We start from the raw sequence: 27,604 nt of genomic DNA on the forward strand, positions 1-27,604 counted from the left end.
TCACCATACTAAGCTCAATCTTTTCAGATTGAACAGGAGATGGATCTGCAGGTTTCCAGCCTGAGCTGCCGGGCGAAATACAAATTTGCCGGAAGTTCAGGCAGGGTTCACCCAGCCTACCAACTCAGATGAAAATGAGGGAATTATGCACAACCATACAAAAATATGACTGGGTTTCCAACAATATAAAGCTTAATGCAAATTGGTGAAATGCTCCTTTAAGCTCACGATATTCAGACCGGCCCATAACGTTAACGTGGGCCTGATGAAATCAAATGAATCCAGCGATTCCTTTTTTTAGTGTTTATTTATAAAAAATAAATTAATAACACATTTATTTATTTACATTTAATTCACAATAAAAAAAACAACTATACAATACAAAAAAATACATTTACGAATTGCTACTTTTAACAATCAAAAATCACTATGAACTCATGTATGTAACACTTTACAGTAAGATAGGCCTACATGAATTATTGTGAATTTATGCATTTATTTATTTCATTAATTCACGATGTACTGTATGTATTACTTCATTCCTTCATATCTCATGCATCATCAGGAATTTACTATTTAAAGTTTAATAGTAGTAATAGTCTGTTATTTGTGAGTTTATACATGAACAACTAAAGCATTATGTATGGTGGGCACATCATTATACTTTATTATTTTACATTTTATTTAGAGTGGGAACCCTGATTGATCTCTCTACTTCATTGTGTTGTTCTTTCCTCATATAGAAGCTAAAAAAGGCCTAGTTAGATTGTCATTATTGGCAGCAAAGACCAGTTACAATAGAGATATACTGTACATAAAAATGTCAGTGCGGACGTGCAATCAGTTCAAGTCTTTCCAGTTCAGTGCAGGTGGTGTACCGCTCTATGACTGAGTGGAAGAGGATGCGTCAGAGAGGGCACTAAGAGGTACGTTTGGTGGTCTATTCAAGTTGCCTAAAGAAGAAATGCCTTGGCTTGATCTTAAAATCCACAGATCTGACCTATAGCAACAATGTCAAACAATCAGTGTTTTGGGTCACAATTTAAGTTCATTTCACATTGTCCCTATCACTTTCAAGTGTTTTATTTTTAAGTGTCAGCTTTGTTGAGTTTTTTTTACTGAACTGCTATTTCAGAGATGCCTCAGGATGCAGGGTAGTGCTAACAGACTCCAGAGATGTTTCATGAATGTAGGCTCCAATGTGTGCAGTCTGGTGCAGTTAGCTGCGCTAAGGTTTAAGCAGGTTTTGAAAATGATAGAAAATGACAGATGTAGGCTACCAAAGGTCAGGTATGCAATCTGAACATTAAACCGTTGAAGGCATACTATTCAAAAGTGTCGTGCTTGTACTATCCCATCCCCAGCAGGGTCACAAGTAAACTTCACAAAAGTTTTGGGCGGGGATTACTCAAAAGTTAAGACAGTGAATAGTCGTAGACACACAGCACCCTGATGCAGCTTAAGGATATTGTTCCCTATCGTAATTTCCCGCTATTAGCCGCAGTTTATACATTGATTTTGCTAAATTTCTTCAGCTACGAGGTTAATACATGGGGGCAGTTTATATGGTAAATCGTTTTGTTTCTTTTTAACTTGCATGAAACACTGTCCTGCAGGTTATACACAATGCGGCTAATACAGGAAATTACTGTATTGACATTTCATGGTCCACTGGTGAAGTCCATAACCCATAAGAAGAGTGAAGAGGCTCATCCCAGATGTTGGGTTTATCTACATGACAAAACAAAATAAATAAATGGCCTATTATCTGTTTGTTTGCTCCAGGAAGGACAGAGTGGTTAAGTGTAATCTGTTTCAATAATGTAAATGAACACCACTATTTATATAAATAAAATCATGTCATGATATATTGTTTACCATTTCTTGAAATATAATCTCAAGATACAGAGCCTTACATGAATGAACTACCTTTGCGCTATTTTTATCTGTATCTGTTCCCATCACACATGCACTCATATGTCACAGGTAGGGGGCGCCACTGGCACCCACCCATTCTACAGTTCCACACAGGGGAGCATTGACCACACCCAAGCAATAAGGTCGACAGAGGCAAGGGGAATAAACAAAGCAGAGAATTTATTTGTAGTTAAAACATAAACAATAGGGTAAAGGGGAGTGGAAAATACACAATACGGCCCATACCAGCCTGGAGAGATTAAGGCAATAGCAAAATGTGTAAACAAGGCACAGCAAATAAAGTTCTTGTTGTTGGGCAAACACAGCAAATGCACTCGTGAGCAAGCAGGCAGAGGTCAGGGGCTTCCCTTGGACGGTGGTTTCCACAACAGGGCATAGAAAGTTCATTAAAAAGGTGCAAACAGTCCAGTTGTCAGCGCAGCATACAGCCTGTTGCTGCTGCTCATCCAGTGAATTAAAACTGGCCAAACAGGCCATTCCCTGGTGCAGTATTCGGCAACCTGCGACTGCTACTCACACGTTCGGTTCAGTTCACATGCCCTAGGCATGGCAGATGGTTGCTCCCCTTGCTTGGTGCAGCGCCGATGTGGGGCCTCAGACCCAGCGCGCAATTCCCGGTTCCTTGGGACATCTTGGGCCTAGCCCCGCGCTCGCCTCCCAGTCCGTCGGGAGGCGCCTTCGCCGACGTGGTCCAGTCCGCTCGCCTGCCCGTCCGGCCGCTCCGTGGGGACCTCTTATCCTGTGTGCGTCTTCTCTGCCGCGTCCAAAGGGCCGCCCCTGCTGACATGCATATCACACATGCAACTCATTCATACTGATTAAAACAGTCCATTGTTTCCATAGACCTAAAAGACGCAGTTTAGGACGGGAAGAAGGGCATCAGGGAACTGCTTCTGGTGTGTGGATGAAGCAGAAACCATTAGGCATGTGCTATTTGAATGTCCTGAGTACCAAAATGAGAGAGATCAATGGGTAACAGAGCTACAAAGTGATGGAGATACTGGCACTGAGTTAAACCTGGTAGCAGTGATGAGAGTAGAGCCTAACACCCTAATTAAATACCTCAAAACAACAGGGCTTTATGCCCGAATTTAGGATATAACAACAGATATCCTCTGTACCAGTGGGTGGCAGCATGCGCCATTGACGCGTAACCTGCCAAAAAAACAAAGAAGAAGAAGAAGAAGATAGACCTAAAAGACGGACTGGGAGCATAGACTGGGAGGCGAGCGCGGGGCTAGGCCCAAGATGTCTACAGTACTTGTATGCTTTGTGGTACATGCAAGATCAAAATCTCAGTGAATTCAGATGACATTTTACTTACCAGCTTTTATGGAAACAGCTCCACAGAATCTTAATCTTCAAATTTAACTTCATCTGTCACATATTACACAGGAGAATGTGAGGTAAGTGAAGTAACCAGACATACAAGTACAGTTAAATTCATAAGTGAAAAGTCATAAGTCATATAACCTTTAGAGATTTTAAACAAAACTGTCCATGAAACTATTATTGAATTAGTGGACATGACCAGTATGGATTTAAAAAGTAGTTAATTACCTTTAGGATTTCCCTCTGTCCCTCGATCATTCAGTGGACACTCTTCCTTTCCCTTTTCCTCTTCCTCTTGGTGGACTGACAAGATACAGAATCACTCATGTAATTGTAGGCAATCAGACATGTGAGGATTCTTGGTTTCAATGTTACTAATGGCATACAGCACATTTACACCACAAGCTGAATATGAAAGTCATGTATTTAAATACCGTTGTTTGGTAACAGCTCAAATCCATTTTGATTTTGATCCTGCTGATGCAGCCTTGTATTTCTTGCTGCAATTGCATGTGTGATGTCAATCATTCAAAATACACATCCAGAAACATCAACAACAACCACAGTAACTTCATTATAGATGTTTGAGAAGGACGTTAATACATTCCGAGGGCTGAGGACCAAAGGGGCGTAAGTGACATTTTGGTCAAAATTTAGATATCACCTGAAAGCTCTTGATGAGCTCTTTCTAGCTGACAAAATTATAGAAGTAGAATATTTACAAATATAAAGTTATTGAACAAAAAGCAAAGCAAAAGCAAAGGTCTTTAACTGTGAACATATAGAAGCAGTTCGATTTGTTTTGGCTCTCCTGTAAAGTTGGTGAAATGTCACTTACGCCCCTTTGGTTCTCAGCCCTCATTCATTAGTTACATTAAGATTTAATAATGCATTTTAAATATCAATCCTTCATTATTGATGTTTGAAGTTTGTATGAAACAGTCAAAAATCAAACTGTGGTATGTAGGTAATTTTTCTATGGCATTTCACTGACAAGCAAATGCAAGTTCACTCTGTGATTAACTTCTATATATCTATCAGCTGCATTCGTCAGTGTGTGAAAGACCATGCCCACCAACCTCTCCTTTTCTTGTACAGTACAACACCAACACCAACTCCAACTCCAACTGCTAAAAGCACAAGACCAGCCACAACAGGTCCCTGTATTTTTTTCCAGTTAGATTCTGTATTTCCTGCAAAGTAAAAGAATATGTCCTCAATATAAAAGACCAGGAATGTCAACATTTAAAACAAACCCTGTTGCTGAATGTATAACATGGAGTTTGTCCTGTCAGGAGCAAGTACAGTGAACCACTGTCATGTACAGTGACAAAATGACGTTACAGGTAGAGACATGAAAGTAACAAATTCATTTTGATGCAACTACATTTGACATACAATAAATAAATAAACAACAGACCACTGTCAAGGAAAATGGGTTTTGTGCTTCTGATTAAATTCTTTCATATCAATCTGCAACAAATACGTATGTCCGCTTATTGCAATGGAATTTCTTTGAAAGTGAAACAGTCTATGGTAAGATGCTGCCATGCAACACCTGAAACTCGGCATTCTATACACTATCCCTTACGTGTATCATGATACAGACAACACAACCAAATATAGAATGTGCAATAAATATAAACAAATAAATGTTTACACAACACAACAGTTAACATAAAGTGTCCCTATGGCTTTATTTGCATAATAGTCTACTGATGCCATATTAAAGCACTGCAAATACACAACCAAATATAGAACGTGCTCTAAATACAAACACAAACCAAAAACCACATAATAGAATGTGTGATAATTATAAATTCACAACACAACAATGCAACCAAATGGACAAACACTCTGTTCTGACTGTTCTCACAACTGAAAACAGAATGCGCAACAAACACACAAAGCTCAAAGAAACGGGACAAACATGCTAGAAAGGCCCATACCAAATGCATCAAGACTAATGTGCGTTTTAGAAGCTTGAAGAAAAGTTGAGTAAAGAGAATGACTTAACAAGTACATTTAATATTTTACAACAAAAGCAAACAATATTTCTATAGCACATATTAGTGTGCTAGAGACCTTGACTTCCACTAGAGCTTCTCTACATCATCTCCACTTGCTCTGTATTTAAGGACTGGCTACTTTATTGGCTAGTGGGGGTACACTGCAGAAGAGGAAGGTGGAGAGGGGATAATGGAGAAACGTTATGCTAGTCAACAGACTGACACACATTAGGGAACCCAGCGGGACAACAGCATTACACAACAATATGGAGTGCTGGTAGACAACTAACAACATAACTACTATAAAAGCCATGCATGCAAACCCCAACACACTACATTACCTGAGGGCTACTGCTCCCTCCTTGTGGGTTTGCAGGAAAGATAGGTGTATTATCATGATCAAATGACTACATAAATTAAAAAAAAATATTTGAAGACACAACTAAATCAAGCCTACAGAGAACACCTCATGACTTTAAAAACAATACTGACTCTGGGTTAAGTGCCTTGCTCAAAGGCAAACGGTGGAGGCTGAAAATTCAACCCGAAACTTTACAGGCTACTGCATGCTAGCCCCGCTTCTTAGACAATGCTACCTCCGCCCCAATCAAAAGTTAATATAACTTTTTAATGTAATTTCACTTATTACTTAATAGTTATTATTGTAATAATTATTAAGTTGGTTGTGGGCAACAGTTATTATATTTGTGGGAAACTTATGTTGGTGGGTGTTACACTTAACCATCACGTTTTACTGTAAACATGACACCAGGGCATGCTCAATCCCATAAAGTTTGTTAACCAACCTGAGATTGAGTAGTCTGTCTCTGAGACACTCTCAGTCTTCCAGCTCCCTGAGTCACTGGAGCAGTTGTAGATCACATCCAGGTGTGGACTCTTCTCTAGAACCCAAACTGGACCAAACATCTTTCCCCCTTTGTTATTAGTCCAGCTGACCTGAGTGTTTTCATCATTCACCCCTGTGCAGTTTAGGGTGCAGCTGGTAGAGTTGCAGTGTTTCGTAATCCTGAGCTCCACCATAGCATCTGCAAAAAAAGATGCCAATTACTGGGTGATCTGTTAAACAAAAAGCTTAAAAGTACATTTAACATACAAACAGAAACACACAAACATACACACACACACACACACACACACAAACACACACACACACACACACACAGACAGACAGAGATGGGAAACACACACACACACACACACACACACACGTAAGCCATGCATTCATTATTTACTAATATATGGAATTATAATTATCTAATCAAAAGTGGAATCTACTGTAAGATACAGAAAATGATTAGAGCCCCAACAACTGAAGAAACTCAAATCCCTGTTGTAAGTGAACATGTCTACTTTCACAAGCATTCAAAGTAGTTCATAGTTTACTTTCACTACTTAGAAATACAAACAATTTGTGATTGTTAATCAACAGAAGGAAAGAATGTTAAACTCACCACGAACAATAAGTTGATATATCCCTTTGTTGTCGTTATTCAACTTGAATGCATATAGGCCACTGTGATTTGCTAGAAGATCTGAGATGGTTAGAGACAGAGTTTCATTGTCAAACTTCATGTTCTTGTATGCGGTCTGATGCGTTTCTTCATCTCTGTCTGCAATGACAGTGTTATTGAGTGTCCACTGAGCAATGTGGCCCTGTACATTCTGTGCTTTTGCTTTTAGGGTGACATACTGTCCTTTAACCCTATAAACAGCATCAGCATCTGTAGAATTAAAAACAATCAATTACTTAAAGTATAGGCTAGTTGTAACACTTGTAAACATTTGAACAGTAACTCAATATTTCAATTGTAATATTGTGGAATCTGTGGAACAAAGATTGAGCTTATCCTAGAACCATTGGAAATGTGAGCATCCTGAAAAATGTGTTCTACATAAAAACTCAGACTAAAATGTATAGGGCAACCGCCTAGTTGTATGCTGTACTCACCGACTACAGTAAGGGTCAAGAGATTAGTGGGACCCTTGTAATTAATCTCAACGGAATACTTTCCGCTGAAGCCAGGCTGCAGGTTTGAGATGGTCAGGGCCCAGGTTTTCATATCCAGGGTAGCCGTGGAGTTGAAGATGCCATAGTAAGTTGGTCCCTCGTCTCCTTCTTCCCATTCTGCAGCTATGTTCCCGTTGTGTTTCCATTTAACTGAGGTGACATTTATCTCCTCAGGCAGCTGCTCCACTGGAAACACCTTGGACCAACCTCTCTTAGCAATATCTGAGATGGCTGGGGAAAGGGTGGAGTAGAGAAAGTGTCATTGTATCCACCAATACACTGTTACATGTTATTGAACTCACTAGTTGGAAATGGAATTTGAAAAAAAAGCTTTGCACTTATTAATGCTGCTATTCACTGTTTCTAAATGAACATAATGTGTGTTTATCAATAAACTGACTGTACCGTGGAGTGTTCCACGGAAGCAGTAGTTTTTACTTTATGAAATAGCTGCACTTGCAGTATAATCAGAGAGGGTTAAAGCGGATCTTTGGTATAATCTATCAAGGTGTTCAGGTTCCTTGATAACTTCTCTCAAAACATTACTAAAAGGTGATGTCATTACACTCTTTGTATTCCACTGTTTTAGTGTTGGTTAAAACTAAAGTCATGAATACTACAACTTTACAAGATCAACTAAAAATATGAAACATTTTGTCTTTACCTTGAGCTTCCTGGGGGCCAGATAGAAGGCAAAATATACAAAATCCAACAACTAGTGGAAGCATTGTTCTTGCTGGGGTATGGTAACAGTCACAGATTCCTGTAAAAAAAATAAATAAATAGGGCAGTCCAATTTATCTAACCATATTACATTACAATTACATGACACAGTCTAGTTCTGAATGAAACACATCTCTGTGTTGAAATACTCATTCCGATTGAGTAAGGTAAGCATACTAGGGGGGAAGGGGAAATAGGGTTTGGCACATGTACTAAACCACAAAACATTAAATTAAACAAACTAATGTTTTTCGTTCAAAAACAATGTTATTAGGTCCGTGTAACGCTTTGCAGTGCTTTGTTCTATTTGCAGAATTCACATGAAAAAATAGAAAATGGGTTCAAAACTTTTATTATCCATATGTCAGACTACTCAGCAAATGGACAATTGATGCTATTTTTAACTTTCGAGTGTGTTTTTTGAAACGGCAAATAATGAATTTGAAACAAAAGTAAAATTGAGTCCATTTTCCAATTTTCCATTTCTGCATCGTGGTTGGACTGAACCAAACGCGCCTAGGGATGTACGGATGGCGCCTCTGGCTTGTTGTAGAGATAGGCTATAAATGATATGCTACAGATCGAGTTATCAAGTCAAATTCATTCAAAGTGAGCTCGAGACGTAGGCCTATCTACCAGACCGACTGATCATTCCCTCACCTAGCCTACAGTGTCACATGCACTCACTTGTTGCAATCTCTGCTGATGGTGTGTGCGTGTGTGTGTGTGTGTGTGTGTGTGTGTGTGTGTGTGTGTGTGTGTGTGTGTGTGTGTTGGGGGGGGGGGGGGGGGGCATATCGTATACAATACATTTGTTCACGGTTGTTGACGGTTTGAATAAATGTGAGCAACCCTACCCATGAACAAAAACCTCTCCACCAACATGCCTACAGAAGCTGTTAAACAACAAGTTGACAAGAGTAGGCTAAGCCCATTAATAACATCCCATTCTTAACCCAAGCACAGACATCGGGTGAAGTGAAACCTCTGGGCCACAACGCAACTCTCCGGTAACCCCCAGCGTTCATGGTTCAGTCCAACCCCAAGCACAAAAACACAAAGGGAGAATATGAGTCAATGTTTGACTTTCGAACTTCTAAGGAGAAAATCCCAAGAACACTCAATGCAAAAAAATAAAACACGCAACAGTCATCAATTTACCAAGTAGTCTGAAAAATGAATAATTGAAATTTGAAAACATTTTTTCATTTTTTCATGTGAAATCTGCAAATAGAACAAAGCACTGCAAAGCGTTACACGGACCTTATTACGTTGAACTGACATATTTTGCCACAGTAATTAATTCATCCAACAGAATCATGTTCAATGTGAAGCACCTAAGTACTGAACCAGTAGGCCTAAAGCAAAATGAATGCTGAACACAATTTCAGTGTGTTCCCATGAGCCTTTGAAAGAACACTGAGATAGTTATGCAGCTAACAGTATTGCCAAAAGTTCACATGAGTTTCTTAAAAAGGACCATGCTTACAGACCAGTCGAATTTGGAGCCAAATTGTATCTTATGTTATGCTTAGATGAACCATGCTTTGAATACCCTATGAAAGCGTTCAGTTCAAGTTTCAATCTTTTCTACATCACAAAATGCTTCTAAATACTGTGGCACGACATATTCAAAGTCGTCCTTTAACATTAATGTTGCAAATGCAATAGCCTTTAAAGTACATCTAAATGGCTACTCTCCATGCCGCCTGTATGAAATTACGTAAGGGATAACGGCCGACGAGGTGACCGGTTCGATGGAAATAATGGCTAGGTGGAGGTCTAGAACTCCGGCGACGTGCGAAGCACGGAGACGGAGTTACCTCCGCCGTGCCATTATTTCCATCGAACCGGTCGACCTCGAAGGCCGTTATCCCGCTTATCTCCCGTTTGTATTCATAACCTGTATATTTAGAACATAGTTTTATTCCATCGTTGCGTCTGTTAACATCGCTAAAACTGTCTTGAATGTGGGACTACTTTCCGCTACATATCAACTTTCTACTTGCAGGACAAAACTGCCGTTACTAGTTCTAAATGGGTGGTTGCTATGGCCAAAAGCCAGTCGTTAGTTCTAAATTGATGGTTGCTACGGCCAAAAGCCAGTCGTTAGTTCTATCTCTCCCGTTGTCAAGCGGGCATATCCCAGGATTCTGATTAACTTTAACTTTGAAAGATCGCTACTTTTATAGCGTACATGGCATCCAACTAGCTACAATCCACCTCCGTCATATGCTACAATGTTACTATGGTTCTGCACGTCTGTATTTCAGCTTGGATGCAACGTGACAGTTCATTTAAACTTTGCAACGAGTTTGGCGAATTAATATTCAAGTGTGATACGGGAACTACTTCAAAGGTAGCAGGTTATACGAAGTTAATGGCCACCCCATCAGCCAATCAGAGACGAGAATTCCATTGTTGAGGGAGATAAATAAATATAAACGTATATACAATATTTTTTACAGTGCACTGAGGATATTTAGCCAATCATATTCGTCACAAGTTAGCTACTAATCAGTTACTAGGCAGATTATATCCTCTAGGTTTGACAGATTGCTTCCGTAAACTACTGTCTGCATTGAGTAAAATCGAAAGACTATAAATCGGCCTACTTTTCTAATACATTTTATTAGTCTATTTTACGCATTTGATGTTCAACAAATCACAGTTTTTCTGCAGTTAGTAAATGGGCCCGTGTCGTCATGAATCAGGCTTGGCTGCGATAAAATGCGTTGAACTGCATTGAATTGCATTTAATTGAACATTTCAATTCATTCTAAAAATTATGAGACTCGTTTTCTAAATGTTTTTAGAAAGGTTAATTCAATTTACTGGTGTAAGATTGTAATCAATCGTAGGCCTACTATCTATACATAGGAAAGTGTATCTTCTGCCATTCATTGGCTATCAGCACCGTGTGGCACTGATAAGGATATTGCTCTTCTGATTTGTTGCATGTAAATCTGTTTGCTTTGTTGCTTTGCATTGCTTGCTTCTGTGTTGTGCACATGATAGCCTAACACTCGTTAAATGTTTTTAAACTGAGATGTTCACTTACTTCCAATTATTATTTCCACTTCCGTGATGAACAAATAACTGTAAAAAAAAAAACCGTTCGCTTACTTCCCAAGGTGTAGTCCACGGCTATTCTCCCGTTGGATTTTACCTGCCCCGCCCGCACACTGCCATCAAATTTGCCTTCTGCTATAATCAATAAAACAAAAGTAGCCTGATTGGCAGCAACCTAAACAATGTCGCGCGACGTCTGTCACACTGGCTGTCAGGGCGAAGGCTAAATTCAATCAACTGAACATTGAATAAAGCACGGTTAAAAAGTCCAAGTCCAAGAATAAACCCACCCTTAACCTAGCTGGGAGGGCGTGCCAGGCTACCCTCAACCTGCTCTGTTGGCAGCAATCCCCATGTTGAAGCCAGGGGCGCCACCAAGGGGTAGCCAGAAGTTGCCGCGGCCACCATAACATTAAGCCACCCCACAAAAGGTGCCATTCAAATCGATTAGGCTACGTAAGCCATATAGTTAGATGTTAATGATAGTTAATACCCTATGATATTGGGGCATTGAATGCTGCTCACTGTTTGTCAATGGTTCCTTTTGAAATATAAGCTATGACAGAAGTTGGGTAAGAATGTTACTCCATCCCATGCACTGTTTTACTGGTTTAGCTGACAAATAATCTATGGACCTGCTCTGCACATGAAGTCTGTTTGCAATTGTCTTGATTTCAGAAGTAAGGTCCACCACATCCAGTGTTTGTGAATATATTTAACTGAACTTAAATGTAGCTGGATACTCATGACCACAATGTTTCTTATAGCCATCATGCAACACAATATTTTGGGTGGCCTATAGGCTCTCACTCTCTGTGCGTTGAGATAGGGATAGAGAGAGAAAGAGACAGAGAGAGAGAGACGGATTATACTACAAACTGCTAGAAACTGGTGTAGGGGGTAAAGTATATGATGTGATCAAATCAATGTATTCAAACAATAAATGCAGTGTAAAAATTGGCAAAAAACAAACAGAAGTCTTCACACAGAAACGAGGAGTGAGACAGGGCTGCAGCCTGAGTCCAACTCTGTTCAACATCTACATCAATGAGTTAGCGGTGCAGTTGGAACAGTCTGCAGGCCCTGGACTCACCCTCCAGAATACAGAAGTCAAATTTCTGCTCTTTGCAGATGATCTGGTCCTCCTATCCCCTTCTGAACAGGGCCTACAAGAACACCTAGACCTGCTGGCAAAATACTGCCAGACCTGGGCCCTGTCAGTAAACCCCACAAAAACAAAAATCATGATTTTTCAAAAGAAACCCAGATGTCAGGAACACAGACACACTTTCACTCTAGGTGGCAACGCCCTAGAGCACACGATGCAGTATACCTACCTCGGTCTGGTTATTACTGCATCAGGTAGTTTCAGCATGGCAGTGAATGCACTCAAAGAAAAAGCCCGCAGAGCCCTCTACGCAATAAAATCTAAATTTTACAATATAAATATACCAATATCAATCTGGTGCAAATTATTTGACAGCATAATACAGCCTATTGCGCTATACGGAAGTGAAGTCTGGGGTCCACTCAGCATGCACAACTACACTGCATGGGACAAGCATCCAACAGAAGCCCTACATGTAGAATTCTGTCGATTTATTCTTAAAGTCCAAACAAAAACACCAAACAATGCATGTAGGGCAGAATTAGGCCGTTACCCATTGGCAATACCTATCCAAAAACGAACACTAAAATTCTGGATGCACTTGAAATCAAGTCCCAAAAATGCACTCCACTTTGAGGCTCTAAAAACCCAGGAACTGAACCCTAACAAGAGTCCCTTATGCCAACTGGTACTGAAGCTCACTAACTCCATAACAAGTATACAACCTGCTCAGACCAGTACTGCTTCCAAATCAACAATTAGTGTCAAAATTGCCATCAAACAGGCGAAAGAAGACTACTTGGAACATTGGAGAAATCAAACTACTAGTCAAAGCAGAATGAATTTCTATCGGGCCCTAAATCGAGAATATAAATTGGCAGAGTATCTCTCCTCTGTCAGAGATACGAAGCAGAGGCAAATCCTGACCAAGTACAGGCTAAGTGACCACACTCTTACAGTGGAAACAGGCAGGCACAGGAAAACCTGGCTGCCAAAAGAGGAAAGAGTATGTGGTCACTGCCAAACAGGGAAGGTTGAGACAGAGGAGCACTTTCTTCTTCACTGTGACAAATATAAAAATATAAGAGAGGCATCTTTCCCTAGTTTTAAAACATACTACCCAAAGTTCGAAACCATGGGTTCACATGATAAACTGCCTATCCTCTCAGGAGAGGGATATTCAGCCCCTCTAGCAGCAAGATACATTTCACACTGTCATAAGCTGAGAGACACTAGCATAACTTAATCATTTTATCTCACATAGATACTTAGACTCTTATTTTTTACAGAGAATAGACATGGTATATTACTTGTGTTCTTATATGTATGTGTATATGTACATGTATGCATGTGTACAGCGTATATATGTATTATTATTCTGTGCTAATGTTACACTACGATATACATTTGTTTGACTGCTTTGGCAACATGAATGTCTTGTTCGTCATGCCAATAAAGCACCCTTGAATTGAATTGAATTGAGAGAGAGAGAGAGAGATGGTGGGATAGAGAGCAAAGAACAGGGCAGAAGGTAAGAGGAGCACCAAGAGAGTAAGAGCGCTCACCTCAAAAAGGGCCCATCTTTATCCTGCCACACAACAAAGACCGCCTCCCAGCTGATCTGTCATATATATATATATATATATATATATATATATATATATACAGTATATATATAATATATCATATTTCATAGAAAAGAAACCATAGTGCCCAATTTCAACTGCCTAATTTCATCATAAATGTTGCATTTACAGAGACATGGTTAACATTAGGCTACTGCTGCCACGTGTGAATTCCAGTGTAGGTTATAGGTGTGTTCAACTGCCATTCCGAGCGCTCCAAGAATAATCTGAAACTTTAATCAAAGTGTCAGATTAAATTTACAAACACACGCTGACAGGCAGCGTGACAGGCGCATGTGCGACATTGCCCACCATCTCCTTCTGCTACTGTACAAAAGCATCATCCAACCCCTTCTACTCTACTGCTCCCCCTGTTCCTTCACCATACTAAATGTCACCAGCAAGAACAAAGTCATTAAAATCTCACACTTCGCATCCAGGATAATGCAGCTTCCCACCCCCAGCCTCACTGATACAAATGACACAGCCACCACATGCCTTGCCCACACCATACAGTATGTGCAATATACAGTAATTGTCTAGGAGTGTTTATTTTCTTAAGTTGGAGTTATTGATTACTATGTCTGCTGTGCCCACTGTAATTCCATTCTGTTATCTTCTGTTGTCTATGTGGTATGCCTGAATTGGTGTTTAGTTTTTATGATATGCAGTTGTATGCAGCACTGTAATGCGCAAGACAAATTTCCCTTCTGGGACAATGAAGTTCATCTAATCTAATCATAGTAAGCAGCCCTGACCATCCCCTGCACGGGTTCTTCACCCTACTCCCATCTGGCCACAGATACGGAGCCCTGGACTGGAAAAAAGCGCACATCAAGAAAAGTTTTGTACCCTCAGCAATCACTGCACTAAACAAACCCCTGTGACAATCTGCATCTGCATCTGTCCACCTTTGCTTCCGTGTTGAGGAGGGAGGGAAACTGGGGGGGGGGGGGGTGTTATGGTATGGTGTGTGTTATGTTAAATGTTATGATATGTGCTATGCTACAGTATATGCATGAGGCTGTGGCGTTAACATCAGATGCTGCTGTCTTTTTGTGGAACATACTGTAAATGAGGTGTGAAAAAGAATATCCTTAAGGACAATAAAGACTCTATCTATCTATTGTTATTGTGTTTGCGGGTAGGCCGCAGCTAAAACCCAACAGTCTGCATCCAGCACGCAGGCCGCCATTGAATAGTGTCTAGACTGACACACATTTCTCTCTCTCTCTCTCTCTCTCTCTCTCTCTCTCTCCATGCTCACAACTCTCAACTGAAGACAGGACACAAGAACCCAGAACACTTAACCCCCCACTCCCCAACCTCTCTTCCCCCTCCCCATGCTCAGTCACAACTCTCAGAGAAGCAACTCATTGACAATACAGGTTACAGGTGCAAAAATGGACAGATCCAAATGTGGGACTCAAACTACAGTCAGGCTACACTAGGCTATATCAAAGAAAACAGGATAGACATAAAATGCTTTGATAAGCTAATGCCATGGCTATGTTGGTATACAGAGGTTCCCAGAGAGGAGTGAGATCTTTGGTACACACACACACACACACAGATACAGTACACACACATTCCCAACCACAAATCCCTAGCAACACACAGAGAGGGAAATCTCTGTCTGCTTTCACCAGACACTCCTGCCCCACCCTTTCATGTGTTATCTCATATTCTGCTCCATCAGTCTATGACCTATGACCACACACAGCAATAAACCATGGAGAAGTTAAACAATAACTTTCAATGCTATATTATGTGCCTAGGCCTAGCTACTGTGACACAGCAAAGATTCTAGAACACTACTACAGGCACCAAGAGAGGTGCTCCGCTGTCGATCTTTGGTGACTGTGCTAGGATGGGGCAGTAGTTTGAGAAAGATGCACTAAGCCTTTTATTAAAAAAACAAACAAAAAAACAAAGATAACACTAAACAGTAAGGAAACCCGATAGACAGACTCACTGATTTAGATCCAGGATGAGACACATGCGTTGCTCTCATAAGCACTCCAGTGTGTCTCAGCTGGTGGCTCAGTCACAAGCGGGCACGTCGTTCCTCAAATAACCACATTTAACCTGCACTCCTTCCTGTTCCCTTGTTTTCTCTCTCTTGCTTTACCTTCTTCACTCCTCCCACTCTTCCTGGCTCTCTCTCCTCCCTCCTCCTTTATCTCTCCTTCTCTGTCACTCTTTCCCCACCCCAATGCCTGATTTTGACACACACACACACACACACACACAGCTGTAAGAATCTGCTCAGTCACAGTCATCAACACACAGTTGGGGAATCCCCTGCATGCATAGGCTCAGTGTGTGCAGACGTGGGTGTGTGTGTTTTATAGACGTATCTGTATGTAGGTGTGTGTATGATAGGATTGGGGTAGTGTAGTATGTTGTAAGTCATGGAACTGTGCCATAGTTATGAGAGGGAGTGTGTACAAAGTCTTGTTGGATTGGGTCTGGCTCATCAGATATTTCCTCTGACAGGCTCTGGCCCTTACCGTGGCCGAGGAGCAAGCAAGGGGGGGCGGGGCTTCCGAGGGAGGGGGGGGGGGGGGGGTCCTGGGGCACCTGATGCTAGAACCACTCCACTCCCTCCACATCTCTGACAATAGGCGAGTTAGTGATGGCGCAACATCGAGCAGAGCTGCGCAGCACAAGATGCACATGGTTAAAAATCTGTCCGATGATCGAGATGGACGTGTTTATGACTCTGCAGTCGATATCAGCAGCAGCGCAGTTGCTCTCCAGGTACTGCGGAGCCTATACCCTGCCTTCATGACGTCAGGACTTAGCTCTAATTGGCTTTTACATCCCTAACGTATGTGCTGCCGTTTAGATGCCTCTTCATATCCACAAGGGCCTGTGCCTCATGTTTTGTCACGTGGTCACGTCTAGACTTCGGGAAGTAGAGAGTGTACAACTTCATAGCAGCGTTTGTATCTCCGACCCATGCTGTCACCGGCAGATCTCGCTGCTGCAAGAGGTCAGCTGGGGGGTTGAACTTGAACGCGCCTAATCGCCCTCGCCCTGCCTATAGACTGATTATGTGCCCCCTCTAATATGAGATGCGTTAAAAGAGGTGGGGCGAGACTGTGTAAGGCCTCTTTAGGCCGCTCACAGAGCACCTCCCCCTGGCCCTATTACTAGATGGCTTGCTTGTTCTTTTCTTGACTGGGAGTAGAGGGTGAGTGTTGGACATCTAGTGGGAGGAGCAATAAAAGGAGCAGTGTACTTAAGCAATAAGCCCTGAGAGGCCGTGCTTTATACTGTGTAATCGAACAGCTAAGGGCCGTTGTTAGGCACGACGCAAAGTGCAAATATTGACATTACTGTGACAAAGCAGTATCATTTCATATCATGTAATGGATGTCACCACTTCAGTACACAGGGTTGTAGTTTTCCCTCTGATGGCTGTAATGTAATTCCCCCCTTTGGGAGTCTTTAGCAGTAGCAGTAGAGTGGGGACAACGTTGTTAGAAGACAGACATTTGTTTTTGAGGTGTGCCTCTAGTTAGAGGGGGAACTTGCACAGTATTGTAGTTATGCTCTTGAACACATTAAAATATGAAGACAGTTGTGATGTGCTGAGTGCTGACAACATTACAGCTCACAGTTGATGGCCTCTCTCTCTCTCTCTCTCTCTGTCTCTCTCTCTCCCTCCCTCCCTCTCTCTGAGTTCCCTTCTGAGGAATGTACATGAGATGCTGATTCTTAGAAAAGTGTGTGTGTGTGTGTGTGTGTGTGTGTGTGTGTGCGCATGTGTGCACATGCAGCCTGCTCGGTGACTCAGTGTTAGAGGTGGAACGGAGGGCACAGATTCTAACCATTAATCTTGTGAAAAGTAAATGTCACTTCCTTCCTCTCTTCTCGTGACGGCATGCACACAGATGCACCCATGCACGCATACAGAATTGGTAGACAATCCCTTTTATCTTACCCAGCACCCCTCTAACTGCTGACTTAACCACTCATGTACGTTTGCACTGGTTTTGTACTTGGGTTGAGCAACATTAATTATTTAATAAACTATTGCTATGCAAATGTCATCACAACATGGGGGCTTGGTCTTGGTCAGTCTGGTTTGATGATCTTGATTAGCAGATGTGTTGATTGAGGATCTTTAATGTCTCTGGTGCAGAAGAAAAGTGTCACCACTCTCCCTGATGGCTGTAGTTTCATTTCCTGCTTTGGACTGTATACGAGCCATGAACACGCACACAAGTGGGGGTTGTGGTTTTCCCTCTGATGGCTGTAATGTAATTCCCCCCTTTGGGAGTTTTTAGCAGTAGCAGTAGAGTGGGGACAAAGCTCTTAGAAGACAGACATTTGTTTTTGAGGTGTGCCTCTGGTTAGAGGGGGAACTTACACAGTATTGTAGTTATGCTCTTGAACACACATTAAGATGTGAAGACCTGTGCCCTCCAAAACCTGATTTTTTGCATTCAGGTTGCATTTATTTTGATAATTTTGTTTCCATTCTTGCAAAGAATTCAAAAGTGTCAAGCTCAATAAACTCTTTGAAAGAGAAGATTGGTTGTTAATGCCTTTTTGTGTGCTTTTCTTTTTTTTAACTAGGCCTACATCTGGCCCATCTTCTTGCAAATGTTATCTGGGACTGATCCGTATGCTGTATTCAGAGCAGATGTCGGAATGCTTCCGGTCCGGTTCGGATCTACTTGCTTGTCTCACGTTGCATGTTCATTTCAAAAGTCAAATCAGGCATATATCTAACAGACTTCAGAACACCATGCAATGGGCCACAGTACTTTCATTTAGATTTTTTTATTTGTAATTCACAAAGCTATATGTGCTCAAACAGACAGAGAATGAAAAATATCAGGAGAAATGTTATACAGAGCAGAAATACATACCCCACACTACACACCCCATCCCCCACTTTCCCAGGATTATGCTCATGAAACTCAGAATACACACATCAGAGCTAGCAACCCTGCTAGTCAACTATGGAGCGGATAGTTGCCCCCAGAGCTGCATGCTTTAGGTGAAATAAACACTGCGACACAATAAACATTGTGATATCATTTTAGAAAGTCAAGCTTCAGCTGAATATTCCATATTTTGCTTTAAGTTGGGACATTTCTGATTGGTGAGCATATAGTGCAAGAGAAGCAGATCACTCCTGGTAGGTGAGGTGTATTGTCTGTCACACAAGGAGTGTAGGAGCCAAAATCATTTATTTACTTTGTGTCGTGTCTATTGTCTCTTTTCGACTGCCAAACTAGTCCGACTCTACACGGTACGGTACAGCGCGGCTCTACTCGGCACGGCACGGTACCAGTAGCCTACTAAATTTATTTGCCTTTCCACCTAAACCGTGACCTGGAAGTGGGTGGAGTCGGCGGGGTTCCCACTGAGGTGACGTCGGTTTCAAGCCACTAGAAGTTGTCACGCCGCAGTCAGTAGAAAGTGAACACAACTGTGGAAACTTTCTCTCTTATAGAGCTCCACAGTCCCGCCCCTCCTCCGAGAGAGGTGCTTGTCCGGAAGTAAATTTCTCATTCATTTCTCCCATTGACTTCTGGAAAAATCTGTATAAAGAGTTTTAGACCATGCCTTAGGCTAACCAGCTACGATGTGACTCATAAGCATATAACTTATAATTTCGAGTGAAAAAATGAACAGAAAATGTAAAAAACGGGAAAGGTACAAGACTGTGTACATATCTTAAATTCTGAATTAGAAAACTCAAATCCTGTGATGCTTTGCAAACGTACACATATTTCCAACATTTGCAGCCTAACGATAGTTTAACATGGTTCCATATTAATCTAAGAAAAGAGGATGATTACTTCCTACCGTTTCCATTGAGTAAATTCAACCTTCAAGATGAGAAACCCGTTCTTTTTCGGAAGACCACACATCGGTCCTGACAGCCCTGCAGCCATTTTATGTTTTGAAGTTCCAGCGAGACGAAGCTGGACGATAGGCGCGGGAAAAGTTGAGTACAGTTTGTTTGGGATTGCCATGGCAACGGCGATCTCTACCAATCAAAGGCTCTGCTTTCACCAGTTTTACACGGTAGGGTGTTGGGTAGTGTAGTACTCTCTCGTTAAATCGTGAATAAACATTGTTTTCTCAAAACAAGGTTGATGCCCCGTTTACTTTTGACATCTATATGAGCAGGTATAATCGCTTAGTCACATCGTAGCTGGTTTTAAGTCTACCATGGACGGTTACGATTTTATGGCTTATTCGCCAGTTGTCAATGGAGAAATTGTATTGGATTTTTACTTCCGGACAAGGCTGTGGGTGGGACTGTGGAGCTCTATTAAGCAGTAACAGCATACAAACACAATTGTGATTACAATGTTACCGTCTAAAATCATCCATGATACCATTGAATCATTATATAGGACACAGAATGAATAATTGAATTAGTCTGTGAACCGAGCTGGCTAGAACTAGCTCGCGAACGCTAGCTTAAAAAGCTAACAAGTGAATGGCATACTATTATGGCAATACAACAATGTGCTACCAGGTCACTAACAGTTGAGGGACTTCGCTTAAACTGAATATACTGTTGCAAGTTCACTTGAGTATAAACTACCTACTTTAACTAACGTCACTATAATGTTATTCAGGTAATTGTCACTTCAGAGACATAACACTTCTCCGTTTAAAATGTTACCTTAGCTAGGAGGCTAGCTAGCTCGCTAGTAACCAGACAGTAACTGGCAGCATTGTCTGATATTAAGTTATTTTCTTAACAAATCCATGCACTGACAATTACACTAGGCGACCATGTTAGGACACCGCACACCGTCATTAAAACGATCGACCATCTGTGCAACAAACTGCGTCCAGCTAAGTCTCGTTATAAAATGGCATGCTAATCGCGATTAGCATTTTGCTAGTTGGTTTTAACTTTGCAGAGCTGTTTTAATACTGATTGCAAGGCAGTGAAAGGTAGGCTAATTCAATGCATGGTCCTAGCGGAACGAGTGGAGAGTGTCCTGTGTTACTATTATCATTTATCGCAACTCATTTAACTAGCAAGTCAAGCAGTGCATAGATGAAACTGGCGGCTCTAGTCAAGATCCCCGAGCTTCGTTGCACCAGGTTGCACGCATAACGTCATTTATCTGACCAATCATTGGACAGCACTGATTACGTGACATTTTAGTATCGACTAGTCCCGAGTAGACCCACCTCTGAAACAGCTACGAGTAGGTACTAAAAATAGTAACGGCTCCACCCGCTAATCCGCAGTCGAAATGCTCCCAAACAGGGTAGACCCAGCAAGCAAATAACGTTCTGCTAACTTTAAGTAACGTTAGCTTTTGGTTCCCCTATGGTTCGTTTTTCAGCAACCTATAACGTTTAGAGAACGTTATCTCCAGGTTGTCAAAACAAATAACGTTCCCCTAACGTTTTTACAACTAAAAAAAGAAACGTTATATTTTGGTTGAATCCCAGCAAGCAAATAACGTTAGCCGTTGGTTCTCCTGTGGTTAGTTTATCAGTAACCTTCTAATACCCTGGAGAGAACGTTAGCTCCAGGTTATCAAAGTTCCCCGAACGTTATTACAACTAAAGAAAAAAACGTTATATTCTGGTTGCATTTCTCTTTTCACACAACGTTGCTACTTAGTTGTTTTTTGGTATCTTATTTGTATAACCATATCGGTATTCTCTGGTTATGTGCGTGGGGTTGATTATTGTTGATGAAAATCGCCCCAGAGTTTCTATGAGTTTCCAATTGAACATGGCCAGCAGCCACACTGCAACTTAGTCGGAATAATTTGTTGCAAAATCGACATATAGCCCTATTCTATTTCTTCCCCCCTCTGTTGGATTGATATTCGGCCGACCAGAGCCAGCCCGTCAGCTAAAGGGGCCAGCGCGAGAAGAAGCTAGGTTTAGAAACTTCCATCTCGGGTCCGTGAAAAAAACAGCCAGTTCTGGGGTGTTGGTGTGTTAGCAGACTCAACCACGCTAACTTTCAGACATTTGGATAACACAGAGATAAAGTTACTCACGTAGGCTACTGGCTGTATGGTATCGATCACATTCTTCATCGTTCTCCATGCATTTGTTCCATTAAGTCCAACAGGCTTTTAAAAAACACTGTACAGTACCTTTCCGGAAATGTTAGTAAAGTGTTGTTGAAGCGTTGCGCAGCTGCCGCAGCGACATTTCCGGAAGGTACTGACTCGATTAAATTCATTCTGGACTCTCTATCCGACCACATAAAGACGTGGGGATACTTCGGTTTGGCTTTAGGGACCCTCTACTCACTACCACGTAAGTGTAGTGTTGTTTGGAACAGTAGAAGAGGTATAAAAATAGCGTTTTGTAGTGGCGAAAGGACCTGCCCCGGTCACTTACAGGCTAACGAGTTTTGGCTAAAAACGGTGAACTTGAACTTTCTCAAAATACATCCGAATGACATGATTTTGGTGTCAACTCAACGTATGTACTCCCAATAGTCCGAAAAATTGATCTAAAGTGCATTTCACTCCGGATTATCCCTTTAACTCCTTCTACACACCCGGGGCCCTGAACTCTCTCTGTTGGGGTGCTGCAACGATGACCTTTCTGGCTGATGACCCCTGAGCAGAGTTGCTCTTGGCTGGTGTAGCAGTCCCTCAGTTAGGCAGGAACAGTGGAGCCCTAGGCTATTTGGTCACAGGAAAGAAGTGTAGACCCATCCAGCTTGGGCCAACTCCATCAATTGGTGTCCGCCTGAAACAGCACCTTCGGCATACAAAACATGGTATCACTACTTTTGCCCAAAATACTCTATTCCTGTCTTCCAGAATGGTATAAATTAGTTGGAGTGCGTCCTTTATACATTTGCAAACATCTTTGTTGCAATGAGCAAATAGTAAACATACCTCCAAATTAGTAGTGAGATCACTAGTACGAAAAGGGCCAATGTTACCCAAACCATAAAATGCTCTCTGCCAATGGATTCTGCAAAAGGAACATAAATAATATCATTAAGTAAACTCTGTCTTTTACTATTGTAATGTGCACTATGAGTGTGCAGGGTTATGACAGAATATCTTAACATTGGTGTGAATCAGGCTTTAGATTTTCTAGAACATTCTACAAGGACATTCTCTAACTCAGACATAGTCTCTTCACTAACCAAACATCTCTCTCTCTGAGATGCTGCTGGTCTTCCAGCTCACTGGATTACTGGAGTTGCAGGTGTAGATCACATCCAGGTGTTCACTCCTCTCCACAACCCAAACTGGACCAGACTCCTTTCCACCTTTGCTATCAGTCCAGGTGTACTGAGCGTTATTAGACTCTGTACAGTTCAGGGTGCAGCTGCTGGAGTTGCAGTGTGGAATAATAATGGGACTCTGGACAAGATCTGCACAAATTTAAACATAATTTTAATGTAATGTTAAAGTTTGCCTATAATCACTTGCAGTCACACACGCTACAAGAGACAGCGGGTATTTCTCAAAGTCAAGAGCTCGTCCTTGATAGAATGCTTTCTTTGAAGTCGAGTGCTAGAGAGACAAGGCTACACACCTTCCCAGTACCCTCTCCAGCCGTCAAGATCTATGCAATGGAACAGCCTAGCGAGTGTGGAAGTGCACGTCAATTGTGCACGGTTCCGGCTGCTTTTACAGGAGTTCCGACAACTGCGGCTGCACTTTCCTCTAAATAAACTTTTTGGAGTAGCCTACAGTATTTCCACATTCGACTTGGTCTTCACATATCACAATCCGTAGTTTATAACTATGTTAGTGTCAATGGAAAGTTATACCGGTAATTGGCAACAGCAACGGTAATGTTAAACTTCTACAAAGTTCGTATTGGGCGAAGTTCTGAGATAAATTAATAACAAGTCTATCACAACTTGTTCATGCACATTGACACATTGACATTGATTCATTTATGATGAATATGCACAATAACTTGATATAAATGCCTGAGCAAATATACGATGGCATTAACAAAACACTTGATAAATCATATAGCCTACATTAACACACACCGCTTCTTTGCATCTACTTTCCATCTCCCTCTCTCTCTCTTTTTTTTTTAAACCGCACCGTCAGAATATTTCTAATTGTTCATACGCAAAGGATTGTGGGTTATTTCTTCACTCCGAGGATCCATCGATGCATCCTCCAAAATTCTCCGAAATTCTCAGAACGAAGGACTCAGTACTTGCTAGAATTTGAAAGCATCCTTGACTTTGGAACAGTGCTTGACGAGATTTGATGACGTAACGTCCTTGAAAAAGTGGCTTGGAAGGAGCAATCCTTGACTTTGAGAAGCACCCAGCGACAAAGCGACAGGCTGCCGTTCATTTTCAATGGGAGTAGACTTTTGGCAGAGACAAGCGACAAGCTTGCCTCTGTCGCGAGCAAGGCGGGGCTAAAATAGACAAGCAGGCTATTTTATGCAAATGTTGAGCGAGGCGACAAAGCGACTGCCAATCGGAGTGAAGGCAGTGTGACGTTCCTTGTTTGAAAGTAAAGTTGATTTTTTTATCCAAGATGGCGGAGCTAACTAAACGAAGGCAGTAGCCTATTTCTGTACTAACAAGTAAGTTCAGGGTTTGTTGCCTTATATTTTGCTACTTCTAGTGAGAAATATGAACTTTAAAATCCAAAAAGCCAGGTTTTGTAACCAAAAAATATATCTGAAGGCATGTATGAGCTATCGGTCAGCCACCTAGCACGTAGCAATCGTTAGCCGTCAATCACTCGCGAATCACCTCCCCCACTCAACGGCAAGTTTGTGGAGATGTCGCTGTCTCTTGTAGCGTGTGTGACTGTACAGTGAACTTCTAATATTAAAGCAGTTAAAGTGATGTAAACGCCTGAACAGTCCCCCATTCATTTCAATGGGGAAACGCCTCTGGGGGAGCATGGCGGAACTACAAGGGTCTAAAAACGGGAATACCGGAAAAACGACAACCGGCAGCCATCCGACATTACTGTAATAAGCAACCTACACCGGATCGGGCCTGATTTTTTTGTGTTTGAACCGCGTCGATAGCTCAAACGCTCTCGGAGAAGAGGCGTCTTAAAAAATGGCCGACGGATAACAGTAGATGCAGCAAGCCCACTAACTAACACATTTGACTCACCAAATAGGCCTACAACAATCTCGTAAACAAGTGCTGAGTCAAGTCCGTCTGCTTTAAACTCGTATGAGCCCGTAGCATTCAGCTGAAGGTTTGATATGGTCAGAGAAAACGTTTTGTTGTCCAGCTCCATGTTGTTATAGAGAAACTCTGGTGGCTCCCCTTCATCCAAATGAGCAATGACCATGCCGTTGTGCATCCACTGAACATGCTCTAAATGCACATTTGGTTTGTTTACAGCCAGAGTGATGGATTGTCCTAACCCTCCGTACACAACAGCATCTGTAGAATAAAATGAGAGTGAATTTAACAGCAGGTCTAACAACTGCATGGATGGCTCTGTGTCTCAATAACACAGGAGACACTCTGGAAGTTGAAGAGGAATCAACTTAAGATAAACATATTATGTCAATCAATTCTAGGACCAATATGCAAGCAAAAATAATAGTAAAACATTACGTCAAAGATAACAAGCCGAAGTAGCCCAGAGCCACAGTCCAGATACAGTACTGAAAGAACGTACAAACAAACACACACACACACACACACACACACACAAACACACATACACACACACACACACAAGTGCACACACACACACACACACACACACACACACACACACACACAGGGGATAGAAGGGGAAAGGAGTGGGAATGAACGTGTGAAAGAAAGATGGAGAAAGGGAGGGATGAATGAGGAGGAGAGGGGCCCTTACTTCCATTTTCAGAGCTGATGAGGAGTTCTGTCAAGATCAGCAGAAACAGGCCTGCCATCTTGGGTGTGTCTCTGCTGGCTCTATCTCAGCTGGGGGAAAATCCGTACAGCACCTGCATGATCACACACAGAGACAGGAGAAGTTGGCAACTAAACATCCACACACACACACACACACACACACACACACACACACACACACAGAGAGAGAGAAAGAGAGAGAGACACACATGCACCCTCCCCATGCTCACAACTCTCAGAAAAACACAATTCAACTCCACTAAGCACAAACATACCGTAGCACTTCAGAAAAAATTGGAAAAAAAAGAAATTACAGAGATTTCCGAGATCAACCAACAGGAAGACAAGAAGCTCGTCACTGAAATCCTATGAGTAGTTAGTCAGAGAGTTTAGCCTATAGGGTGTAAATGACTGAATGAATTCCAGACTGCCTGGCATCTGATCTCAGAACAAAGGGGGTCTGGCCAAAACTTAAAGGAGAAATCCAGACAATATTTACATGGTGATCGCTATTCATCATCGCTGTGTACTGTCAACAGGAAAAATAAAGACCAAAATCGGTGCTACTTTACTGAGTAGGTGCAGCTTAATGGCCAGTACTCCCATTGAGCTACAAAGCTATGTCTGGGGCATCATCTAAATGAGCCTTTATTGTCTCTAAACAGACTCAAAATGGCATTGAAAGGTCTGTGCAATATGAACAGGGTCCTTATGTGACAGAACGCTGCACTTTGTACTGGTAGGCTGTGAAGAAACCATCTAAATTGAAAGTTTGAATTTATTCCCCTGACAGGGTGGAGTCATCTGAATCTCCTCTCTGTTCCTCTCTTGCTGCGCCTCCTCTCCCACTCTCTCTCTCCTCCCTTCTTTCTCTGCCTCTGTGTTTCCTTCCTTATGCCTCTTTCTCTCATATCTCTCCACCACCACACAGATACCCCCCACCAACACACACACCCTCCACATGCTCACAACTTTCAGAGAAACACAACTCAACTCACAAGGTGGACCACAACACACAAACATACCATAATCTCATGTAGCACTACAAAATAAACGACAGAGTTGGGAAACACACACACACACACACACACACACACACACACACACACACACACACACACACACACACACACACACACACAATGGACTGATATAGGCTAACCTCAGATGTGAGACCTCAGATCAGATAATCAAAGCCCTGTCAGAAGGAAGTCATTCAATTTGAACAACTTTTTACACAGAGACATAGTCAACCACTAACTCTTACATCTTAGACACTTACAGATTTGAATCACTGCAGGGTGAGGAGTGGAGCGTGTGGTGCGGTCGCCGGCGCATCAGTGTGTGATGTGTGCTGATAGTCGCCTCCTGTGAGGTTATCACGCGACTGTGTCTTTCAGAGCTTATCATCTACAATGCTTTGTGTACATGTCACACCTCCACCACCCCCTCACCCTCACTCCAACCCCTGAATGATCGCATGTCTTAACACAGGAAGTGGTGTGGAACCACAAGGGTAGCGTCCCCTGGCCTGCTGAGCGTTGCGCTGTAGCCGCCTGTGAATTTACCAATTGTCTTTGTGTGTTTTTTTTATACTGACAGTACTCTGTGACCTCGAGAAAAGAAGATCTACATGACAAATTGGTGGATTTCTCCTTTAAGTTTCATTTAGGCTACATTTAGGTACATTTCTAAGTAGCTTGCCCATCACTGACTACCCCCACACAGGATCTCGGGGCTTTCCAGCACAGGAAGTGCTGTGGAACCAGGGTTTAGTGGTAAAGTAAGAGGAGGGTAAACTATGAATTCTGTGAGGTGATGTGGTATCAGATTTTCTAAAAAGGCATTCAGAACATGTTTAATGATGGCAGAGGTTATTGTTCAATGTTTATAACAATACAAGTGGTATTGAATGGTTCCTAGAGAGTTGATAAA

At 41.9% G+C, this 27,604-nt stretch overlaps 1 protein-coding gene across 4 annotated transcripts; it reads right to left on the reverse strand.

The window, feature by feature from the left end:
* Positions 1 to 445: 445 nt before the first annotated feature.
* LOC134078709 (uncharacterized) lies at positions 446 to 11,347 on the reverse strand. 4 transcript variants are annotated; one of them, XR_009938854.1, is made up of 11 exons: positions 11,093 to 11,347; positions 7,973 to 8,071; positions 7,249 to 7,539; positions 6,752 to 7,021; positions 6,086 to 6,325; positions 4,350 to 4,463; positions 3,705 to 3,770; positions 3,499 to 3,573; positions 3,263 to 3,315; positions 2,456 to 2,718; positions 446 to 1,731 (listed from the first exon to the last, which is right to left on the reverse strand). XR_009938854.1 is itself a non-coding variant. In XM_062534828.1 (10 exons), the coding sequence occupies exons 2-9, from the start codon at positions 8,034 to 8,036 to the stop codon at positions 3,293 to 3,295; spliced, it is 954 nt and encodes a 317-aa protein (XP_062390812.1). In that variant the 5' UTR covers positions 8,037 to 8,071; positions 11,093 to 11,347; the 3' UTR covers positions 2,078 to 2,718; positions 3,263 to 3,292. The 4 variants fall into 4 exon arrangements, 3 of the variants coding, with proteins under 3 accessions (XP_062390812.1, XP_062390811.1, XP_062390810.1); XM_062534828.1 differs by lacking the exon at positions 446 to 1,731 and having other exon boundaries at positions 2,078 to 2,718; positions 6,752 to 6,832; XM_062534827.1 differs by lacking the exon at positions 446 to 1,731 and having other exon boundaries at positions 2,078 to 2,715.
* Positions 11,348 to 27,604: the final 16,257 nt, after the last annotated feature.

This window comes from Sardina pilchardus, chromosome 4 (assembly GCF_963854185.1).
Source record: "Sardina pilchardus chromosome 4, fSarPil1.1, whole genome shotgun sequence".
In the NCBI taxonomy this organism is placed as follows: Eukaryota; Metazoa; Chordata; class Actinopteri; order Clupeiformes; family Clupeidae; genus Sardina; species Sardina pilchardus.

Coding starts and splice junctions, on each gene's coding strand:
- LOC134078709 (XM_062534827.1), bottom strand. CDS start 8,036: ATGCTTCCACTAGTTGTTGGATTTTGTATATTTTGCCTTCTATCTGGC. Junction 6,326..6,751: donor ATATCAACTTATTGTTCGTG/GTGAGTTTAACA, acceptor CTTTTTTTGCAG/ATGCTATGGTGGAGCTCAGG. Junction 3,771..4,349: donor ACTGTACAAGAAAAGGAGAG/GTTGGTGGGCAT, acceptor ATGCAATTGCAG/CAAGAAATACAAGGCTGCAT.